A 19,888-nucleotide genomic window follows, 5' to 3' on the forward strand; every position below is an offset into this window, starting at 1 on the left:
GGGGAAGGGGAACAGGACTTTATTGGGGATGGAGGGTGCTGTTCAGCTTCAAGTTGTTGTCCTTTTCAGTCTTAGTTGTGGAGGGCGCAGCTCAGCTCCAGGTCCAGTTGCCGTTTTCTAGTTGCAGGGTCACAGCCCACCATCCCTTGCGGGAGTCGAACCAGCAACCTTGTGGTTGAGAGGACACATACAGACCAACTGAGCCATCCAGGAGCTCAGCTGCAGCTCAGCTCAAGGTGCCATGTTCAATCTTAGTTGCAGGGGGCGGAGCCCACCATCCCTTGCGGGAGTTGAGCCGGCAACCTTGTGGTTGAGAGCCCACTGGCCCATGTGGGAATCGAACCGGCAGCCTTCGGAGTTAGGAGCATGGAGCTCTAACTGCCTGAGCCACCGGGCCGGCCCCTGATCAATTTATTTTTGAGAAAGGTGGAAAGGCAATTCAGTGGAGAAAGGATACTCTTTAACAAATGGTGATGAAACAAGTGTACATTCGTTTTCAAAGCAACTCAGACCTCACTCCATATATAAAAATTTTTAACTCAAAATTAATCTATCTGCTCTTGCCATTTCTGTTCACTATTGTACTGGAACTTATAACTAGGACTATTAAGCAATAAAAGAAATAGAAGGCATCTGAAGTGGAAAGGAAGAAGTAAAACTTCCTTCTTTGAAGATGCCGTGATCGTGGATATAGAAAATCCTAAGGAAGCCACAAGAAACCATTAGAGCTACGAAACAAGTTCAGCTTATAGGATACAAGATGAATGTACAAAAATTGTATTTCTTTATACTATTTGGCATTTTCCCATAACCGTAAACATACAAAAAAAATGCAAACATTCATGTACTCTGACCAGCAATTCCATTCCTAGATTATTTATCAAAAAAAAAAAAAAGAAAAGAAAAAAGAAAAAACCCTGTCCACAAAAACCTGTACACAAATGTTTATGGTAGTTTTATTCAAAATAGCCAAAAGCTGGAAACAAATCAAATATCCTTTCACTGATGACTGGATAAACAAACTGAAGTACTTTCATGTAATGGGAACATACTCAGGAATAAAAAGGAAAGAAATATTGATATATGCAGGAACATGTAGAATGAATGAATCTCAGATGCTTATTGGCCAATTGAAAGACAAGACCTAATAAGCTATATATTTTGAGATTTCATTTATAGGACATTTCTGGAAAATGCAAAAGCATGGAGAGGGAGAAAAGATAAATGCATACGGGGAGTTTGGCTTACTGGTAAGCCTAGAGTAATTACTCTCTCTGTAGATCAGATTTTATTTCACAGTGGAGTTTGTTTTTCCTGGTTATTAATGAGCCATGATGACTACTCTTTGTAATTTGTGATATTATTGCCCAGCATAAAATAAAGAGAAGTATGTCAGTTTATGTTTTTAAATTTTATGGTGGGGAATGGTAGATATTGGGAGGAAGGTGATGTTTTTGCCGGTGACTTTGGTCTGTCTCATCCTATGTCACTCATGCTACTCTCTATGGGAAATCATCCTTACAACTCATGTTTCTTCTGCCTTCCGAGCCTTCACAGACTGCCGTGGTTGGCATGTTCTCCCCACCTGTTCTCAAGCTTGTTTCCGGAAATGCTCTATGCCGCCTCTAGACTAATTTAGATTTTCCCATTTTATTTTCTCTATCTTATATTTCTTTATAACACCATTACATTTTATACTATTTGTGTAACCATTTAACATCTATCCAATTCAGTATCCTCCATCCCCAAAGACTAAAGTCTCTGTTTATAATCAAGTCACACTTGGTGTTTCCAGTATCCTTCGTTTTTTTTCCATCCATATAATCATGATTCTTCTAGAATCATTTCTGCCTTTGATAACTTTTTAAATGATTATCGGAGTTAGTGCGAATCCTATCAGAGAAGGAAACTTCCCTTGGTGATGCTTTTTGTTTTTCTCTTTGTAGGGAAACTAAACAGCCAAGATTCCTACAATAATTTTGCCAACAACAACCCTGGCAACCCTCGGCTCTCTCCTCTCCCCAGCTTGATGGTGTTGATGCCTCTTGCACAAATCAAGCAGCCAATGACATTGGGGACCATCACCAAACGAACAGGGTAAGGCCTCAGGCTTGGTACTTTTTAAATAGCTGTTTAAAGGGGTTGAATATATTTAAAAAATCAAATATACTTTTTATTTGTGTGGTTTTGATTATGTTCTTCATTTCTAGCCCACGTGAGACTTAATGGCAGCAGATTAAGTACAAAGTGTAGAACGTGCACAATCATTCTTACACACAACCATGTGCACACACATTCATAGAAAAAACAAAGCAGTGACAAGTTGTGAAAATGAGGATTGGCTAATAAAAACCAGACCCATCTACTCAGTCTTATTTTTGGTGCTTTGTGGCTTTGTTTGAAAAGTAGTTTCACTTTCTTGCCTTTGTGGACATGATCTGGATTTATAAGGACTCCCAAATTTTGACTAGTACAAATACTGAGGAGAGAATTTTAGATGACAGCCATGTTTCTAATACTTAAAAAAAATCATGTATATTTAGGTACAATTTAGATATAATAATCTGTCATTAGTGTCAGGATAATGTGATATTATGGGTAGTTTGGTCTCTACTCAGGATGGGCCATTAACATCCTCAGAGACTGTTGATGACTCACTGCATTTCTTTGTGCATATTTAGCTATTTTAACCTTTTAAAAATATTCCTACCTGTTAGGAATATAAAATTATCACTTCTTTGGATTCCTGAAAATAAAGTGCTGTGTCTAAGATATCATTAGATATTCAATCATGTAATAACTCTGAAATTCCAGACTACACACACACACACACACACACACACACACACACACGAAGAGCCAAAAAATGTGTGCACATTTTAAGAGATGTTATCTATGCTCAAGCAGTAGTTCGCCGTAATCAGAAGTGTCTGGACGCTGATGGTAACCACTTTGAGCACCTCTTGTAATTGCAGAAGTCAAACGTGACTTGTATTCATCTTTCATTATCGGTGTATATTGAGTATTACAATTTTAATACAGTGTTCCTTTCTTAAAATGTGCATACATTTTTTTGGCACTGTGGGTGTGTGTGTATGCAAATTACCTATTTTCATCAATAAGCAATCCTGAGGTTTAACCTAATTTGAAATGGAGCAACTGTCTTAAAAATTCTGTAGTCAGGAGAAAACCCTACCCTGGCCTTAAGTAGTCCTCAGGATCTTTTCAACAAAAGGAATAGATTAAATTACTTGGCTGCTGTATCAGTATGTCTTAATTTTGTTGTGTTAGGTGGTAAAGTGTGGATAGAGGTCAATTTTGTGAGTAGAAATACTCATTCTCAGGGATGAGACCTTTGAGCTCCAGATTTTACCCTAACACAGAAATTGACCCGCTACCTAGTGGGGTAGTTTTTGAATTAAAGTGATCCTCGTGCTGAATGTAGAAATAAAATTGAGTCTGTGGCATATTAGGGGAAAAAGGAAAAAGAAAAACACAGCAAACCTAGGTCCCAAATGAGCAATGTACAATTCTACAAAGTACTTAGGAGTTTTTGTCTTTTTTTCTGAATCTAAGTGAAAGAATACTCAGAATTGTTCTTTCTGAATTTAATTTTAGTTTTGTTTCTGATGTGTCGTGGTTGTTTTCAAAACTTAAGAGCTGTGCTATTTTATAATGCAAAGAATTAACTCTCTTTTTCGAAAAAGCTTCTTCAACTATATCTCAAAGACAGTGACTGAAGTTCAATGCATGAAATCATATGATGTTAGAATTTAATTCAAATATCTGTGGGGAGGGGTGGAAATTGAATCTACTTTTGTGTATATTTGAAATTTTCCATACTAAAAATATAACATCTCTCTTTCACTCTCTTCTCTTGCTACTCTCTTCCTCTCTGCCCTTAGAAGGGTAGAAAATATTAATCATTTGGTGTCTTCCTCTGCTACCATACTTAATGAACTTATTCATTAATTCTGTGTGTCCTTTTCTTTTTAAAAGCTTGGTCTCAATTCCTAGATTTTTTGAGCATGTATATTAGGATTCCTTATATTGTAGACAATTTAGTAATTATTTCTGAATGAATAAAAATATGAATTTGAGTTATATGCTTTGGAATTAATATTAATTCAAAATACATGTATCATATTGCTTACTAGACTTTTTATCTCAATACTCAAACCATTTTATTTTTGCCAGTTTTTGAACTCTTTTTAGCATTATCCTGTATTGAAGTATTGAGAGAGAATAGTTAATATTTCTCCCATAATGAGTACTTGGTTTTACATTTTTAAAATTTTGATGTAGATTAAGACTTATAAAAAGTTACAAGACCAGTAAAAGGAATTCCTGTATACCCAGATTTCCCCGCTGTTAGCACTTTAATTTATTTGCCTTATTATTCACATTTTCTCTGCTCACACACACACCCACGTACATATACACACCCACACGTTTTTTCCTAAATTGTTTCAGAGTAATTTGAAGACTTAGTAACCACTTATTTGTGCATATTTCAGTATTTAATTTCTAAGACAGGGTATTCTCTTATATAACCATAATGTAATTATCAAAATAAGTGATTTTTAAACTTACTTTATTAGTTTTTTTTTATATAGTTGTTATCTGTAATGAATTCTTTACTTGTGGTAGAGATTTAGTGTGCCACAAATCACCCCAGCTACTATATTTTTTCCCTCCCCACCTACTATTCTTTTTCCTCCTACCCTCCTACTATCCTTTCATTTATTCCCATCAACACAGGTTACAGTGACCTATAAACACTGAAAATAATATTCATAACCTGACTATTGCTACATTACAAGACTTAATACCACTTTCTGAAGGGTTTGTTGATTATATTCAGAAATTGCTATTCTTGCTATAAGTCACCCAAACATTCTTTTTCTTTTTTAAGTCACGCAAACATTTGGTCGTAGAATTTTCAGAATGTAATTTGTGGTTTTATCATCCTAACATTTAGCATTCTCACTGAAATACATGTATTTGCCTTACCAAAAGTAATATTTGTTTTGCAAGAGCAAAATATATTCCCTGAATTTTCATTTTTGACATATGCTGAGATTTGAAGTAAATCCCAGACATTTCACATCATATTTGATCCCATTATTTGAAAGGCTCTATTTATTTCATTTTCATTTGAAATTTTTTTTACTATGATGAATTCTCAAGACTGCAGTTAGCTAATTTGCATTATTTCCATTAAATTTTATTATATTTACTGAGAATTTTGATTGCCACATTACGTTCACCAGAGTGTGATGAGCAAATGGGATTTTCATTTTCCAGGTCTCTTTTCATTCTGGAAATTGTAGTTTACTCTTAACTTTGCCTCTGTGGAACGCCTTTCCTAGCATTTAAAAAATAAAATTAACAGGAAGTATTTGACATGATTATGTAGAAAGACAACGCAGTGCTGAGTCATGTGTAGACATGTAAGTTCTATGACTACTTCCAATATACCTGATAATATATTTAGTAAAATTATATACTTAGGTTAGATCAACGTTTATCTGTTCCTGGGATAGGACACCCAACACTTTTTTTTTTTCCATTTTAGAGGGAGACTCTGTCCAAAATTTTTAAAAATAAATGCATTAAGAGGTTTATTTGGGTAAATGGCCCCTGGTGGATTTCCCCCCACAAAGGGGGAAGGAACAAGCAGTAGACATTTCTCTTTGGACAGAAGTTAGAAGGCAGGAAATCTTGCTCAGGTTCACCATGAGCACCTCCAGCTATATTATTGCCATTAGAATAATAAATTTGATTATGGTGGAAAAAACCCCCACAAAAAACATTTATTTGTTTTTTGACGTAAGGCATGAAATAAGCATTTTTTAAAAAAGTTATAGTTCTAGCACAGCAATTTCTAAAGATTGCCTAGGATCCTATATTTAAATAACCAAATTCAGATGACAACCTCAACTCAAGCCTTCAGGGGATAAAAATGTGTACTTAACCATATTTCACATCTGTCCTCTTATTTTTGGAAATATATATCCCTGAAAGCCTGTGCAGCGTCAGGGACCATCTGTCTTACTCCAAGATATGCACAAGGCCAGTAGAACTACAAATGGCAAAAGACAGATGTATTTACACCTTCACATTCTATACCTTGAAGCAGCACTTGGAGGAAATAAGGCCTATTTTGGCAACAGCTGTTGCTTAACCCTGTCATACCACAGTGTACACTGATGAAGGCAGAAGAAGTGCTAAAAGTCATCTATTCAAATAGAATCCATTTTCTTGATGGAGGCCCTGGAAGGTCTCCATCATGTTTTTATCATAAGAAAAAATAAGAATAGTTCTCTTCCTCTATTAAAAGTGATCTCCTCATCTATTAAAAGTGAAACCGGGCAGTAAGGAAGGGATTGCTCCGCATTTGGGAGTGTTAAGTTTTGTGATAGCGATTTATTAAGCATGATTTCATAGATAGTTGGTTGAATTAACGAGTCCAGTAAGTGACAAAAGTTTTTTAATGCTTCCAATGTAAAAATCGACTAAATAATTTTTTATCACTATGCTTCATTTTATGTACATCAAATCTAAAATTATAAATATACAGACATCATTTTGTAGGAAGAAGCAGAGAATAGTAAAATAGTAAAAAACAAAAGACCAGTGTAATTTCATAGGCACAAAAAACATGGAAACTGGGAATGAAGTTACTTCCTTGCACTTAACTAGCTGATCGTTTTTAGTGATATAAACCTGAGATGATTTGTTCTCTTTTATAGATTTCCCTTTCCTTAAATGGGGCAGCTTCCTGCTCCTTTCCCCAATCCATCTTTTTATTTATTCGTTTCTTTGTGAGCAATTTGAGGTGGGTGTTAGGAACCTTAAGCCCGACCCTGTAGACGTAGGGTAGGTCATATAGTAGAAGAAAATGGACATAGGAGTGTGAAGCCCTGGCTTCTTATCATGGTTCTGCCACCTGTTACCAGTGGTACGTTTCTTCATCTGAAAAATAAAAGTTGATAGGTATAGATTATAATTTTCAGCCTTACAGTGTATGAGTTCCTACCACGTCTTTGGTACCATGACCTCATTTCCAAGCCTGACTCACTGTTGAGCCCTGGGCCAGTGCTGAGCAAGCGTTCCATTTAGAAACTGTAGATGGTTGTTCTTACTTAGAAATGGCAGCATTTAAGAGCATTTATTTGATTACCTCTGGTTGAAGTTTGTAGACTAAATCTGCCATCAGAGCTTGCTACAGTGAGTAAATGACATCAGCATTTGGTAGGCCTTGAAGAAGGTCTGTTCCTCGGCTTCAATGAGGTCTACCTTGGCTTATCTAGACAGTTTGGCCTGAGCCCCAAACCGTACAGGTGAAGTTCTGAGAATTAAATGGGAAAGATTTGGATAAAGACTCACCAGATACAGTAACACACCGCAGTTCTCCACCTTCCAGCCCTGTCTTGTCTAGGTGTTAGTTCTTAATAGCTGAGCTATAAATGTTTGGTTCCAGATGTAAAATAACGGGCAATGTATTTTCTTCCAATAGAGTGGATATGGATATGTCTGCATGTGCAATATACTTACCATAGTTGTAGTTTCCAAATTTTTGTGCTAAATCACACCATAGTTTGTTCCATTTTACCATAAATCTATGGGTTTATTTTTTTTTGTATAAAGTCTGCTATATACTATATTAAAAGTCAGAAATAACTTTCTACCAAAATTTGACCATCTATTTAGGCTATTCTAACCACTGCCACATCTGGCAGAATTTGAACATGGTCTAATTGTTTTTCTAATGAAAATCTTGAGTTTGTAATTTAAATTTGCATGTTGAATATGTCTCAAATTAGGGAACTACTTGTCTGTTTCAGCTTCACTTTGCTGAACAGATGAACCATTTGAGAGCCCACAGTGCCATAGGTCTCTTTAGTGGGGAGCAGTTAAAATTAAATTAGTGAAAAATTAAAAGTAACATTTGAAAATGACATGAGGACTAATTTACTCATATGCTTGTGAGTCCATTTCAGTTGCTCCTTAATGGGGTGGGGGAGGGGAAGGCATGCAGAATGTAGCAGAGTCATTAGAGTTTCTAGAATATGTTGTTAGAGAATACAGCTTTACTTTACAATTTTACACATAATGTTGTATAGCCTTTCTTCTACTTTTTCTCTATTCAGTACCTTTAATATTTGTATGCGCTCATCCTGCTGTCCATTCAGTGATAGTGCCTCAATTCTCATAGCACACGATCAGTTGAAAAAGAGGGCTTTCCGAGTTTGTTTATAGAATTTTCCTCTTAAACTCTGACTAGTCCTTTAACTCTGCACATGATTGAACCTAATCATTAGTCATACCTTTTCAGTACTAGAGTCAGTTATAGAGGATTTCTCCTGTTCAAATCAAATCTAGTCCGACTTTTTACTTACATTTAAGAATCCTTCACACTTCTGTTGTTTTCAGCTATTAAGACCAAAGCTTTTGTGGTGCTGTGTGGCATTCAACAGAATGAATCAGAGTTTGAAGACTTACACAGCATTAATGATATAAAACACAATTCCTTCCTGTCTTCTGTGAATCTCCAGAAAAAAACCCTTTGAGAACCAATGGCCAAGTCATTTCATGATGGACTCTCAGTTTATAATAAATTTTTATGGATTTTTAGTCTCTTGGCCACTCCTGATGTTTTTCAGTCAGAATTCAGCTTAAAAAGGACATAGTCATGGCAAAGTGAATAGGTTTTATATGGCAGGGTTGTTAAATCTACTGAAACTTAATAGCGTTTGGGAAACACGTAAATTCTTTATATCTGAATATGATCGTTTGAGTGGCATATGTTAATACAGACAGTTTTAATTCAACATATTCTCCCACTCACATACACTCTTCCTCCGCCTAACTACCCCCATATAAAACTACAACTGTGGGATTTTGGAGTGGGAGGAGAAAGTCGTAGGTGAAGACAGCTGGATCATGGATTTGTCCTTTGTGACTTTATATTTTCATTCTTTTGCTATTGAGGAAAGATGAAGCAGGCGCATTTCAAAAGAACAGCTGACACTACCCATACAAAGTCAGTAATTACATCAGTCACTCTAATTCCTTGGAGTTTGTCGCTCTTCTTTTACATGTACATGGCAGAGGTCCAGTTTGTAGGAGTGGGTAAGAAGTGGGTGAACACAGATTGGAAACATGCCAAGTGTACATTCTAAAGCAGGTTCTCACCCTGGTTCCCCAGCCCTCTGATTTCTCTTTGAGCTGTGTTAGCCAGTAGATCCTTATTTGATTGAAGAAGTATATCTTTAACCTCATACGACTGGGTTATGTTGTGAACAGTGAAAACCATATTGTCTTTAAACTTGACTGCTGTTAGTATAGGCCTGTTTTCTGCAGTATCTGGAGAGTTCACAGTGCATTTTGGGATGGGGGGAAGGAAATGGTGCTATAATAGAAATATTGTTGGTAATGCACTGCTACTGCCTGGAAAGGCAAATCTCGGAGTTTTTTTTTTAAAGCTTGTGTTTAATTTGTTTGACGAACATATGTTTCCTTTACACATATGAACATCTAAACCTGGAAAAAGATATTTGCTGGCTCTATAGGTGGGGAACATCATCTGGTCATTTGAAATGTAGAAATTGAAGGTTTTGTTTTATTTTTGTTTGGTTGGCTTTTGGGATCAATAGAGAAGACTTTTAATTCATAAACGGACTTAGATAAAACTTTCAAATTCTTTACAATGAATCAGCTATATTCTGATATTTGGAATGAGATGGGAGACTGTCCAGCGTCAATACAATATACGCGAAAGAGCAACTGATGACAAGCACTCCTGTGAGAATCATTTGAACTATTTGATTATTTCAGGTGGTCTGCCCCATGAAGAAAACGAAAGGAACTTGGGTACTGTGTGCCAACGATAACCTCTTCATTTGGGAGGTTTTGTGGGGCATATGGAAATGTATTGAACCTTCCATTTTCAGATCATTTCTGAATGGCGTCACTACATATGCCGTTGAGAGACTGGAGTTTTCACGTGGTCTCAGTTGTTTATATAGGTGTTTATCAAAGTGCAGGGTGAGCTCCAGTAGCATTTTGTTTCTGATGTAATCAGCGAATCACGAAATCAGAAACAGGGATTGTGCCTGCCTTTTCTTTTCCACAATGAAATCGCGTAGAATAAAACGCACTTTTGCTACCGGTTCTGCAAACACAGAGCCTTGACTTTACCTCGGCGCTTATTAGAATGATGACGTCTCAGGTCCCATCCAGTTACCCTGTTAGACTATGCATTAATCTTCATCGTAACTAAATTCCTACATGAATGTTTACAAAACATTGAAATAGAAAATAGTAAAGTTGATTACAAACAAAAAAATTCATTACATTGTTGTTTCAGTTTTTGTGTTGCTTCAATTTGTGTGTGTTCATGTATACACCCGCTTGCACCTTAACAGATATTTTTATGGGTCACAGTCAAAAAATAGTTCAAATCCACGGTTTTAAATGTGAACGATGACACCATCTCTCTGATCTTACCATTAACTGTGAGAGAAAGTTCCTTGCTTTGCATTGGTACCATCTGTAAAGTTTCTTTTTTTTCTTTTCAGTATCTCAGTTCTTCTAGCTTACCCTTTCTTCTATTTAGTATCTCTTACTATTCTGCTCCGCTTTTTCTATTTTCTGTGCTGCAGTCCTCAGAATTGTACGGAGTGTTGTGAAAACATCCTCAAGTTTCATTTTATGGTCAAATATACAGTATTCACTGGGAGATTAATACTAATTAGCAAGATTTTTTTTAATACCCCTAGCACCAAAGTTAAAAGAAGAAAATGTCCAAGTTTTGCCAGTGAGCTTTCCTTCTCGATTTGTTATGTCTTCCTTCCAAATGTCAGATGCTACAGCCACATTTTGTTCTGGATATAATTAAATCAGCCAGTCTTCTTTGTGTGCAGATATGCATAGCATGTCTTAAATACTGTGAACAGAGTATTAAGAAGACATATGTGCAACACTGAAGTCTTGAGTTTGTATCCCCAGTTATATTTAAAACAAGCAATTGTGGCTTTAGTTGACCGATTCCAACCTAGCCCTATGCAGGCCAGGTAGAGGAAGCTAATCTCTTGTATCACTGGTAAGAGAAATGCCTGTTTCCTGAAATGTGACCCTAAATGAAAATAAATCATACTACTTGTATTTAGTGTTTATTCCTTTGGCCAGCAATATGCAGGGCAACTTACTGGAAATTAGCAGCTTAGAAATAAGTGCTTCTTTTCTATGGCTCTTAGACTGCAACCGGTGAACAGCAGACAATGCTTAGTGAATTTTTTTATTGAGTTATCTTTAGCTAGTTTTAAACATTTCGCGTCACACAACCACACATCTGTTGCTACCGATCCCACTCTTTCCTCCATCCGATTATTCCATTTAACTTGTACTTTGTTTTAAAGGGCCTCAGAAGTGAAATTTATTTTATTTTACCGTAGGAACCCTGCAGGGGTACTCCAGAAAAGGGGGAGAAATAGAACACTTTGAAATATCTTACCCTTTGAAAATTAAGGGACTTGTTACGACACGTCATTTTTATTGGTTATACAGACTCATTAGTATCTACAGCTGAATTACAAATGATTACTAATTTTTTTAGTTATTTTATCCATACTCTATTACAGTATGATACATGTATTTGTTCATGTTAAATGAGTTTTCCTCTAATTTTTTGTGCATTTTCCCCCCTTTTCCATAAAGGCCTTATCTGTTTGGAGCGGGGTGTTTTTCCATAAAAGCTCCATGGTGAGTCCCAGTTCAGTCCCGCATGCCTAATTCATTTGTTGTACTCAGAAAATAACTGTTTTGTACTGTTGTTTTCAGTTGCATGGCCTGATCACAGATAGATGCACCAAATTCCTGAATACTTCGTAGATGGGACATGAATGTTGCTATTTAAGCTTTAAAAGAGCAGTTTTCCTGGTTTCACTTCATTTCTTGAAATGTCAAATTTAAAAAACCCCACAGATTAATATTAAAGAGAAATAAATTAGAAGAGTTCTCTCATAATGCTAGTGTATATTATAAGACAAGGCTAGCGCCCAAGTATTATAGTAATAGAAGCTCCCTACACATGTCATGCTGAATTGAACATCGGATGACATGATTTATTTTGAGATATAAATATATTTAAGGTATGCTAAAAATACCCTATAAATTTTTACTGCATTTTATTTGGTACCAGAGGAACAAAAGTCACTTCTGTTTTGAATAATTTGGTGTTTAAGGAGCTATAAGATGAGGAAATTTGTGTTTCACATAAAAACTCCTAAATAATTTATTATTTTGAGTAACTAGCACCTACTCACCATAACGTATGTATTTTGGAAATTCCTTATATAACAAAGCATAAAATACAACTTTGTCCGGTTAGACATGATGAACTTTGCAAAGAAACAATATATTTAATACTTTTATATAAAGATGTAAAGTAGAATGGATTTAGATCCTGGTATACTATGTTTAACATAATGGTTAAGAGTTACGGCTCCAATCAGACTGCCTAGGTCTTAAATACCAGCTCAGGCACTTCCTACCTATATTACTTGGGTGATTATTTAAAACCTTCCTGTTTTTTGGTTTCCTTATCTGTTAAATGGACTTACCAGTAATACCCACCTCATAGGTTTATTGTGAAGATTAAATGAACTGACAATATAAATTGCCTAGAACAGTGCCTGATACATAATAAGAGCTCAGTAAATGTTAGCTGCTACTATTACTATTTCCTTTCTTATTTCAGGGAAGACAATACCAGTTTTGAAAAGATGTTTCTTTAAATTAGATCGTGGTTTTTTTGTGTGTGTTTTTCGTTGTTGTTGTTGTTTTTTTTGTTTTTTACTTTTAAAAGTGAGCCAAAAAGAAGTTTTGAGCAATATAAGTTATGTCAATTTTATAAATTTAGTCAGAATACTTAAAAGAGTTCTGCACATATATATGTAGTTCTCATAAGATTACTGGGAATTGTTCATACTTTCCAATTTCTCCTTGAAATGCAGCATCAAAATTAGGACACAGGTTGTGAAACTATTTTAAACAAATTTAGGGTATAAACGAATAAAAATTCCATGAAAGTCCATCTTTATTCTTTTTGTTAACTACATTTCTTTTACAAACAAATAAGATAAATGAATCTTACTTAGGAGCTTATAGTGAGCATTCAATTTTTAAATGCCAGATCAACATAGGACAAAATTTCTTTGTAGACTAAACTTAGAATTAAATTCCATTTTAGGATAAATGTCTCAGTCTAAGTACAAAGAAAAGAGTTTTAGTATGTTAATAAAGATTGAAGTTTTAGCATAGAAGTAAAGATGGAGTAACAAATGTTGTATGTTAAGTAAGAAAAGTCCATTTCTTCAACAGCTTATGTGCTCCTCAAATTTAAGCAAAAGCACTTGTCAACCAGAAATGATTTGAGGTTGAAACAAGATTAAAAGAGCCAGATTAAAGAAAGGGATATATGAAATATAGTAGACTTTTAAATCATTGCCTGTCTTTTAGAAGACTGCTTTGTGGTTTGTTTGATGCCATCGTTAGCTCACAAGAAACTCGTTTTTAGTCACTTATGCTAGCCTAAAAGATCCTCCCTTAAAATATGTTCCTTTACTAGTGGTGCATGTTTTTCCCATTAAGATCTTAATGAAACCTCAAATTAGGGCAGCAAAATGAATATAAATTTGACAACTTCTTCCATGTTGTTTATAAGAGCTTCTTTGTTTTAACAGTTTTTGCTATTTTTCCATGATACTTAGTATTCAACTTGAGAATGTTTTTACTTCTCTGAAATAAAATCTTATGCTAAATAAATATGTTTATAGTACTTGCATTTGTAGGGTAGTATTTGTATTTTGGAAGAATATGAAGTTTTTACAGTTCCTCTTAAAATGTTATATAAATTTCATACAAAATTTGTATTTCACGTTGCAACATTCAGCTAAGATTATGCTTTTGATCACAATTTCTACTAATTCTTTGTTCTTTGGTAAACTTGTTTAATTGTTGAAATTCGTGCACTTTCTGATGAGTCAGTTTAAAATAATGTCTTTCCCTTTGATAACAAACTAAGCTTGTTGGAAAGTTAACTATGCAGGCCGTCTTCGACATTTTAGCTCCTTTATACATTCTGGGGATTATGTATCCTCCAGGATATTTTTGAGTTGGAGTGACTATTAAATAAAGTAAAAGAATTACACATATGATATACTTTTTTAATATAGAAATTTTAAGAGACATAGCCGTTGTGAATTTTTAAAAATGAAGTTTGCTTTCAGTATCACAAATGAGTAACAAGTATTTATTGAGTTCCTGATGTGCATGTAGTATTGTGTTTAAGCTACTGTTATTTTTGAATTGCTAATCAAAAGAAAAAATATATACATAACAGTGCAGACAAAAGTCCATTTGAATATATCCCTTACTCAGAACCTGTCTGTATTATATAAGGTTAATTTTAAAGAAGAATTAAAACTTACATATCAAATTATATTTAAAGTTTTAATTAGCACTGTCAGAGTACTTGATCTATATACAAATCATTCAAACTGAGGTTCCTTTGAGAATGTTGAAAACTATTATAATTTCATTTTTGGAAGGTAAGATTTATATGGAGAGGAGAATTTTTTCTCATCTGCAAAGTTTATGTAAATTTGTTAAATCTTTAAGAACAATTCGTGATAGAATAATTTTAGATTTATTATTAATATCTTTACTTAAAATAAAATGCTTTCAGTTTCCCATCTTAGTTCTTATTTTAGAAAAATAAAATTGAAAGTGAGAGAAAACTTCTAAATTTCTTTTTAAAAGCTTAATTTAATCACAGTGAGGAATATAAAGAAAAGTTTTTCTTTAACACAGAGACATTACACCACTTGTAATTCTTACATCAATGTTGTGTCTAGCATTTAAACTAAAATATTATTGACTATACCCTTATGTTTTAGAAAAGGAAAGAAACGGTGCTTCTATCTCAATTTAGCTCATTCCATGCTTGTGTCCTTCTAAACAAGGCATTGGACCTCATTGCTGCTTTTCATTCCATCTACAGATAAACCACTTTATACCCTGTTCTATAGGACATAGTAAAATTATCCAGATAGGCATAATTTCCTTATAATTTTAAAGCAGATATCATTAGAGTTTTGCTCTTTTTTTTTTCCTTTGCAGTAGAGTGTGGAGGAAAAAAATAACAGTCAAGAGAAATTCAATATGTTAATCTGACTGGATTACATAACACAGTAAAAGCCAATGGGTAACTTCAATAGACTTAGTAAATAATTTTAAAGATGTCCTAATGTTAATGTCCCCAGAACTTCTGATGGCAGTGAAAGTGATTCCTATTCTATGGTTAGATGGCTAAGTCTCCCAGAAGAAGTGACAAAAAGTTCAACTCCTGAGTTTTCATTTAGTAGCACCTTATGTATTCATTTTGTTTTTTTTTGTTTCTTTGTATGTTTATGTTATCTTATGTCAAGTTTAGTAACTGTGATGTTTTATGATCATAGTTTTGCGTGATACGGAGAAAGTTGAATTCATTCCATTTTTCTTTTACGTTTTGTTTACAAATTAAGCCAAATACTTCTTTTTATTTTTGAACTTGGGGTCATTTCTGATGGGCTTAGGGGAGTAAAGAGCAGCAGTTCTCAGCTGAAGGCGTCCATCATCCTATCAGTATGTTTTGTTCTCATTTATAAACATAACACAATTGAATTTCTGGACACCCATATACATTGAAATATTTTATATCGTATTATTAATTTAATCAACTAATAAATAAATGAGAGAAAGCCTCTAAACATCCAGAGGTATTCATACTAAACTTGTAAATGCTTTTTGATGGGACTTATTAAGTCCCTTTCAGAGGATAAAAAGAGCTTTTGAGAGCAAGAAAGAAGGAAAAAAAGGATAGTATTGGAATGCTTTACTAAAATGGTTGGGTCAGCCATCTATAAATGAACATGATTTACAAGTCTAGCTCTTTTTACTTTTATTCCTTTCACGTATACATATCATTTTTTTCAGTGTTTTTCTGCCAACGAAGGTTATTTTGCAATAGAGATATTCTGGGTCATTGTGGAAAAATTCAGTTCTGTTTCTACCCATCATTCCTGGTCTTGGTCTTTTTAAAACTTAGGATGAAGGGCAAATTCAGTCAAAATCAAAGTTTTTCCATTGGGGTATATTACACAGAAAAAACTTTATTAATAGTAATCTTTAGATTATTTCTCCTTTTTATTTTCCTGAAAGTCTATATACACATGCACACATTTTTATGCTGTTTTGCTTAAATACCATAGTCATTTCAAATATAGACTGATAATAGAAATAACTTGTTATGAATATGTTCACCACATCTGCCCCATACCCAACACACAGCACTATGCCCCATAGGTGGTAGCAATTTATTTCCAGGGATGAAAACTCTTGATTACTTATTAAACACAAACTTTTACTAATGTGATTTGTTAAGGCCTTATCTGAGGCAAAAGAAGAAATAAGGCAGTATAAGAATAAAATAGATCATTCTTTACATAATTTTAAGCATACTTTTACTATAAGATACAAATTCTTTGCGGGGGATAATGAGTTTATGTAAAATGATACTGTGTTGATGCTTTTTAGTTTTGTGTTCAGAAGCTGAATTATATGTAACATTAAATAAGTGTAAGAGATTTAAACTTTTGACATTGGCTGATTAAACTGTAAGCTAGTAAACATGCAGAATATATGTTTATGGCCAAAGAGCAAATTGATGTCCTATCATATTTCTACTTGTTATTGTTATGCTATAAAGGTAGCCATCCCAACCAGTAGCAACTATTTTTAAGTCTGTGTTGGATGCCTACTTTAGATGCACTATCAACTCTCTTAAGAAGTGGCATGCTTACTTGTTTTCTATCTTGTTGCTCACTGCATGATTTAAGAAACAAAAACAAAAATAGCATTCCATAATTTGCAAAGAGCTTTGAATTTATTCTTGTGAAGCTTATTGGTACATTGTAGTCCTATTGTTCACTGATGGTAATTCTAGTAAAAACACTTAGTCACACAGTTGGAAACACCTTTCAAAAATTTTTGGAATGGTTATTTCTCTCTCCTCCTCCCTCCAACCTCCCAAAACTCCTAAGTGTTAAAAATGACCAATGAAACTCAAAAGATGCTAGTTACAGGAACTTAACAGCTCGATGATAGTAGTTCAGTGATAGAAATAAAGGCTGAAGGAGTGTTTCCATTCTAAGGTAGTACAACAGAGAGCATCATACCCAGAATAGTTCTGATCCTGGTTCCCTGAGTACCAAGGGATGGTGCATGTTTGTTCAGGTGCAGGTGGATGGTAGTCTTCTTTTCTGTTGGTAGGTTATTGCGCTTGTGGGAAATGCACCAAGGAAGACGTGAAACTGTAGAACCAGATTTATTGCCTCACAGAAACTTTTACAAAACTGTGTCTTTATTCCCTGTCAAGGTAGAAGTCTGACTGTGATTGGTGTTGGTATTTTAGGCATAAATGTGATCTTTATGGATAACGGTGTAAAGTGTTTAAGACATGTTAATGATGGAAAGAAGAGATCTTTTCATATACGGCAGTATACATTACCATGGATTTGGTACAAAGGGAGAGACCCAAAAAACCAGAAACAGTGACCTCTGATCCAGACTTACTGTTTCCAGAGCAGGGAGATGTCAAAAGAGAAGATTCGGGAAATAAAATATGTGAGTGACTATTTCAAGTGTCATAAGAACCTGGAAACTGGGATTACCAAAGCAAAGACTAATTTTTAAAACATTAGTCTTTTAGAAGAGAGTTAACATTGCTGAGTACTATGATATGGGAAGGCACTTCCCTTAAAGCTTTATGTGCTCTCCTGATACAGTGGTTGAGCACACACCAGAATCTCCTAGAAGACTCCTTTAAAAACACACACAAATTGTTAGGCCCAACCCCCAGAGTTTTCTGATTCAGTAGGTGTGGGGTGTGGCCTGATGAATATTTGCGTGTTAAGAAGTTCCCAGGTGGTACTACTGGTCAGGGATCACATTTTGAGAATCCTTAAAAGAACCCTATGAGGTAGGCATTATTATTTTCCTTTTATATATGAGTAGTCTGAGCCGTGAGAGGTTAAATAAATTAACCAGAAGTCACGTAGCTAATTGTGGTAGAATTGGGATTCAGATTCAGGTTTCTTCCTGACGTCAAAAACCAATCTTTCTCCATCCAACCGTACTTTATGAAAAGATAAAGAGATAAAGGACAGTGAGCAAAAGAAGGTAGAAATGTTACTTGACATTGGAGACTGACTAGTAGAGTAGGAACATCCGAGCTCTGTTATTCTTGTGACCCAGCTGGGCTGTGAACTTGACCGGTGTATGGTGAGGTTATTTTCTGGCCTATGAATTAGAGGAAATAATACCACCATTTATCTAAGGTGGTTGGTAAAATTGCTAATGAGCTTTGAGGAAGCCTTTGACAAATCAAAAAAGAAGAGAAATATAGGTTTTGAAAGACAATGAAAGTTTGATGTTAGAAGTTGATGGTATGAAAGCTGATGTGGGGAAAACACAGAGGAAAGCAAGTGCTTTTCTTTTTTCTTTTTTTAGCAAGTGCTTTTTAATGGTAGTTATGTGAAATTGTAACAGTTATTTAATGTGTCCTTAAACATATGAGAAACAGAACAAAAATAGACATGTCATTTTCACAAACCCACAAAGAAAAACTAAACGAATTGGAAGATCAATGAATATAGTTGCATTACATTGTTAGATCTTCTTCTCATTCATTGTGTAACTACATAGCATTGTGGCTGAGAGCATTTTCAGGGTTTCATTCTGTGTCATCTCGTTATTTTCATTCATGCTGTCTTCATTCAACTGTATTGTCAATCCTGCATCTTTTATATCAAAATGGTAAACTATTTTATTGTTGTGAGATGTTCATGCTGGTTCTGTTGTTTCACTTTGAAATCTCCAGGGAAACGTTATCCATCTGAAAAGAAGTGACTTGGATTCCACCAGCACCTACTTCAGAAAGGAATTAATTTTTATTGGTCTTATATGTTGCTATTCTGATAATACTCTGAAACTTTGAACTAATTTTACTTTTCTGCGGAACACAGTCTCACACCACCAGTTACTACTTCAGGCAACATGCATGTCCACACTGGAGGGTTTGAATACTTAGGGGTAGAATTTTAAGGAAAATGTATCATTATGTTAAGGACTGTGAGTTCATCATGCTAATTTTTTTACTATCATTTTATTTATTTCTGTGAGTTCATCATGCTAATTTTTTTTTACTATCATTTTATTTTTTAAGCAAAGTTAAACCACCTCCACAAATTTCACCCAGCAAGTCGATGGGAGGAGAATTTTGTGTGGCTGCAACGTTTGGGACATCCAGATCGTGGTTTGCAAATAATGCAGGTCTGAAAAGAGAAAAAGGTATGTAGTTTTACTGAGGCTTAAACTTGCCATTTGTAGTTTTTGTTTCTTGAGGAAAATTCATAGCAGTTCTCCTTGAATATTCTTGATCCCGATAGTCTGGAAACCAATTTTTCCATTCATTTAGCATATCTCTCAACTGCTCAAGCTAAGACAAGAAGAAAGGCTATCCTTCTACTATAAATGTTAAATAAATTTCCCATCGAGTGTTTTTATTTTGTTTTGTTGGTGACAATCTACAGGGGTTCTCAACATTGTCACCTCCATGCCATTATATGTAGCTTTTACATTTATGACAAGCTGACTTCACGCCTTTGTCTCTGAAACGTAGAGAGGAAAACCTTGTTATCCCTATTTGAGAGATGAAGAACTTGAGATCAGTGAGTTTAAATACCTTAGCTAAAAGCACTAGTTAATAAGTGATGGTTTC

At 34.7% G+C, this 19,888-nt stretch overlaps 1 protein-coding gene across 32 annotated transcripts in view; it reads left to right on the top strand.

Annotated features, from left to right (window-relative positions):
• The window catches only part of BCAS3 (BCAS3 microtubule associated cell migration factor), a 520,381-nt gene that overhangs the window by 210,909 nt on the left and 289,584 nt on the right, over positions 1-19,888 (top strand). For 19 of the 32 annotated variants that reach the window (XM_088802094.1, XM_074320579.2, XM_074320576.2 and 16 more), the window contains exons 16-18: positions 1,947-2,097; positions 11,725-11,769; positions 19,334-19,458. In XM_088802094.1, the coding sequence (XP_088658220.1) occupies positions 1,947-2,097; positions 11,725-11,769; positions 19,334-19,458 (321 nt within the window). The remainder of the gene's footprint in view (positions 1-1,946; positions 2,098-11,724; positions 11,770-19,333; positions 19,459-19,888) is intronic. The other 13 variants (XM_074320583.2, XM_074320581.2, XM_074320582.2 and 10 more) reach the window with 1 other exon arrangement.

Source organism: Rhinolophus sinicus, chromosome 12 (genome assembly GCF_057876585.1).
Source record: "Rhinolophus sinicus isolate RSI-liver-muscle chromosome 12, RSI-T2T, whole genome shotgun sequence".
Classification (NCBI taxonomy): Eukaryota; Metazoa; Chordata; class Mammalia; order Chiroptera; family Rhinolophidae; genus Rhinolophus; species Rhinolophus sinicus.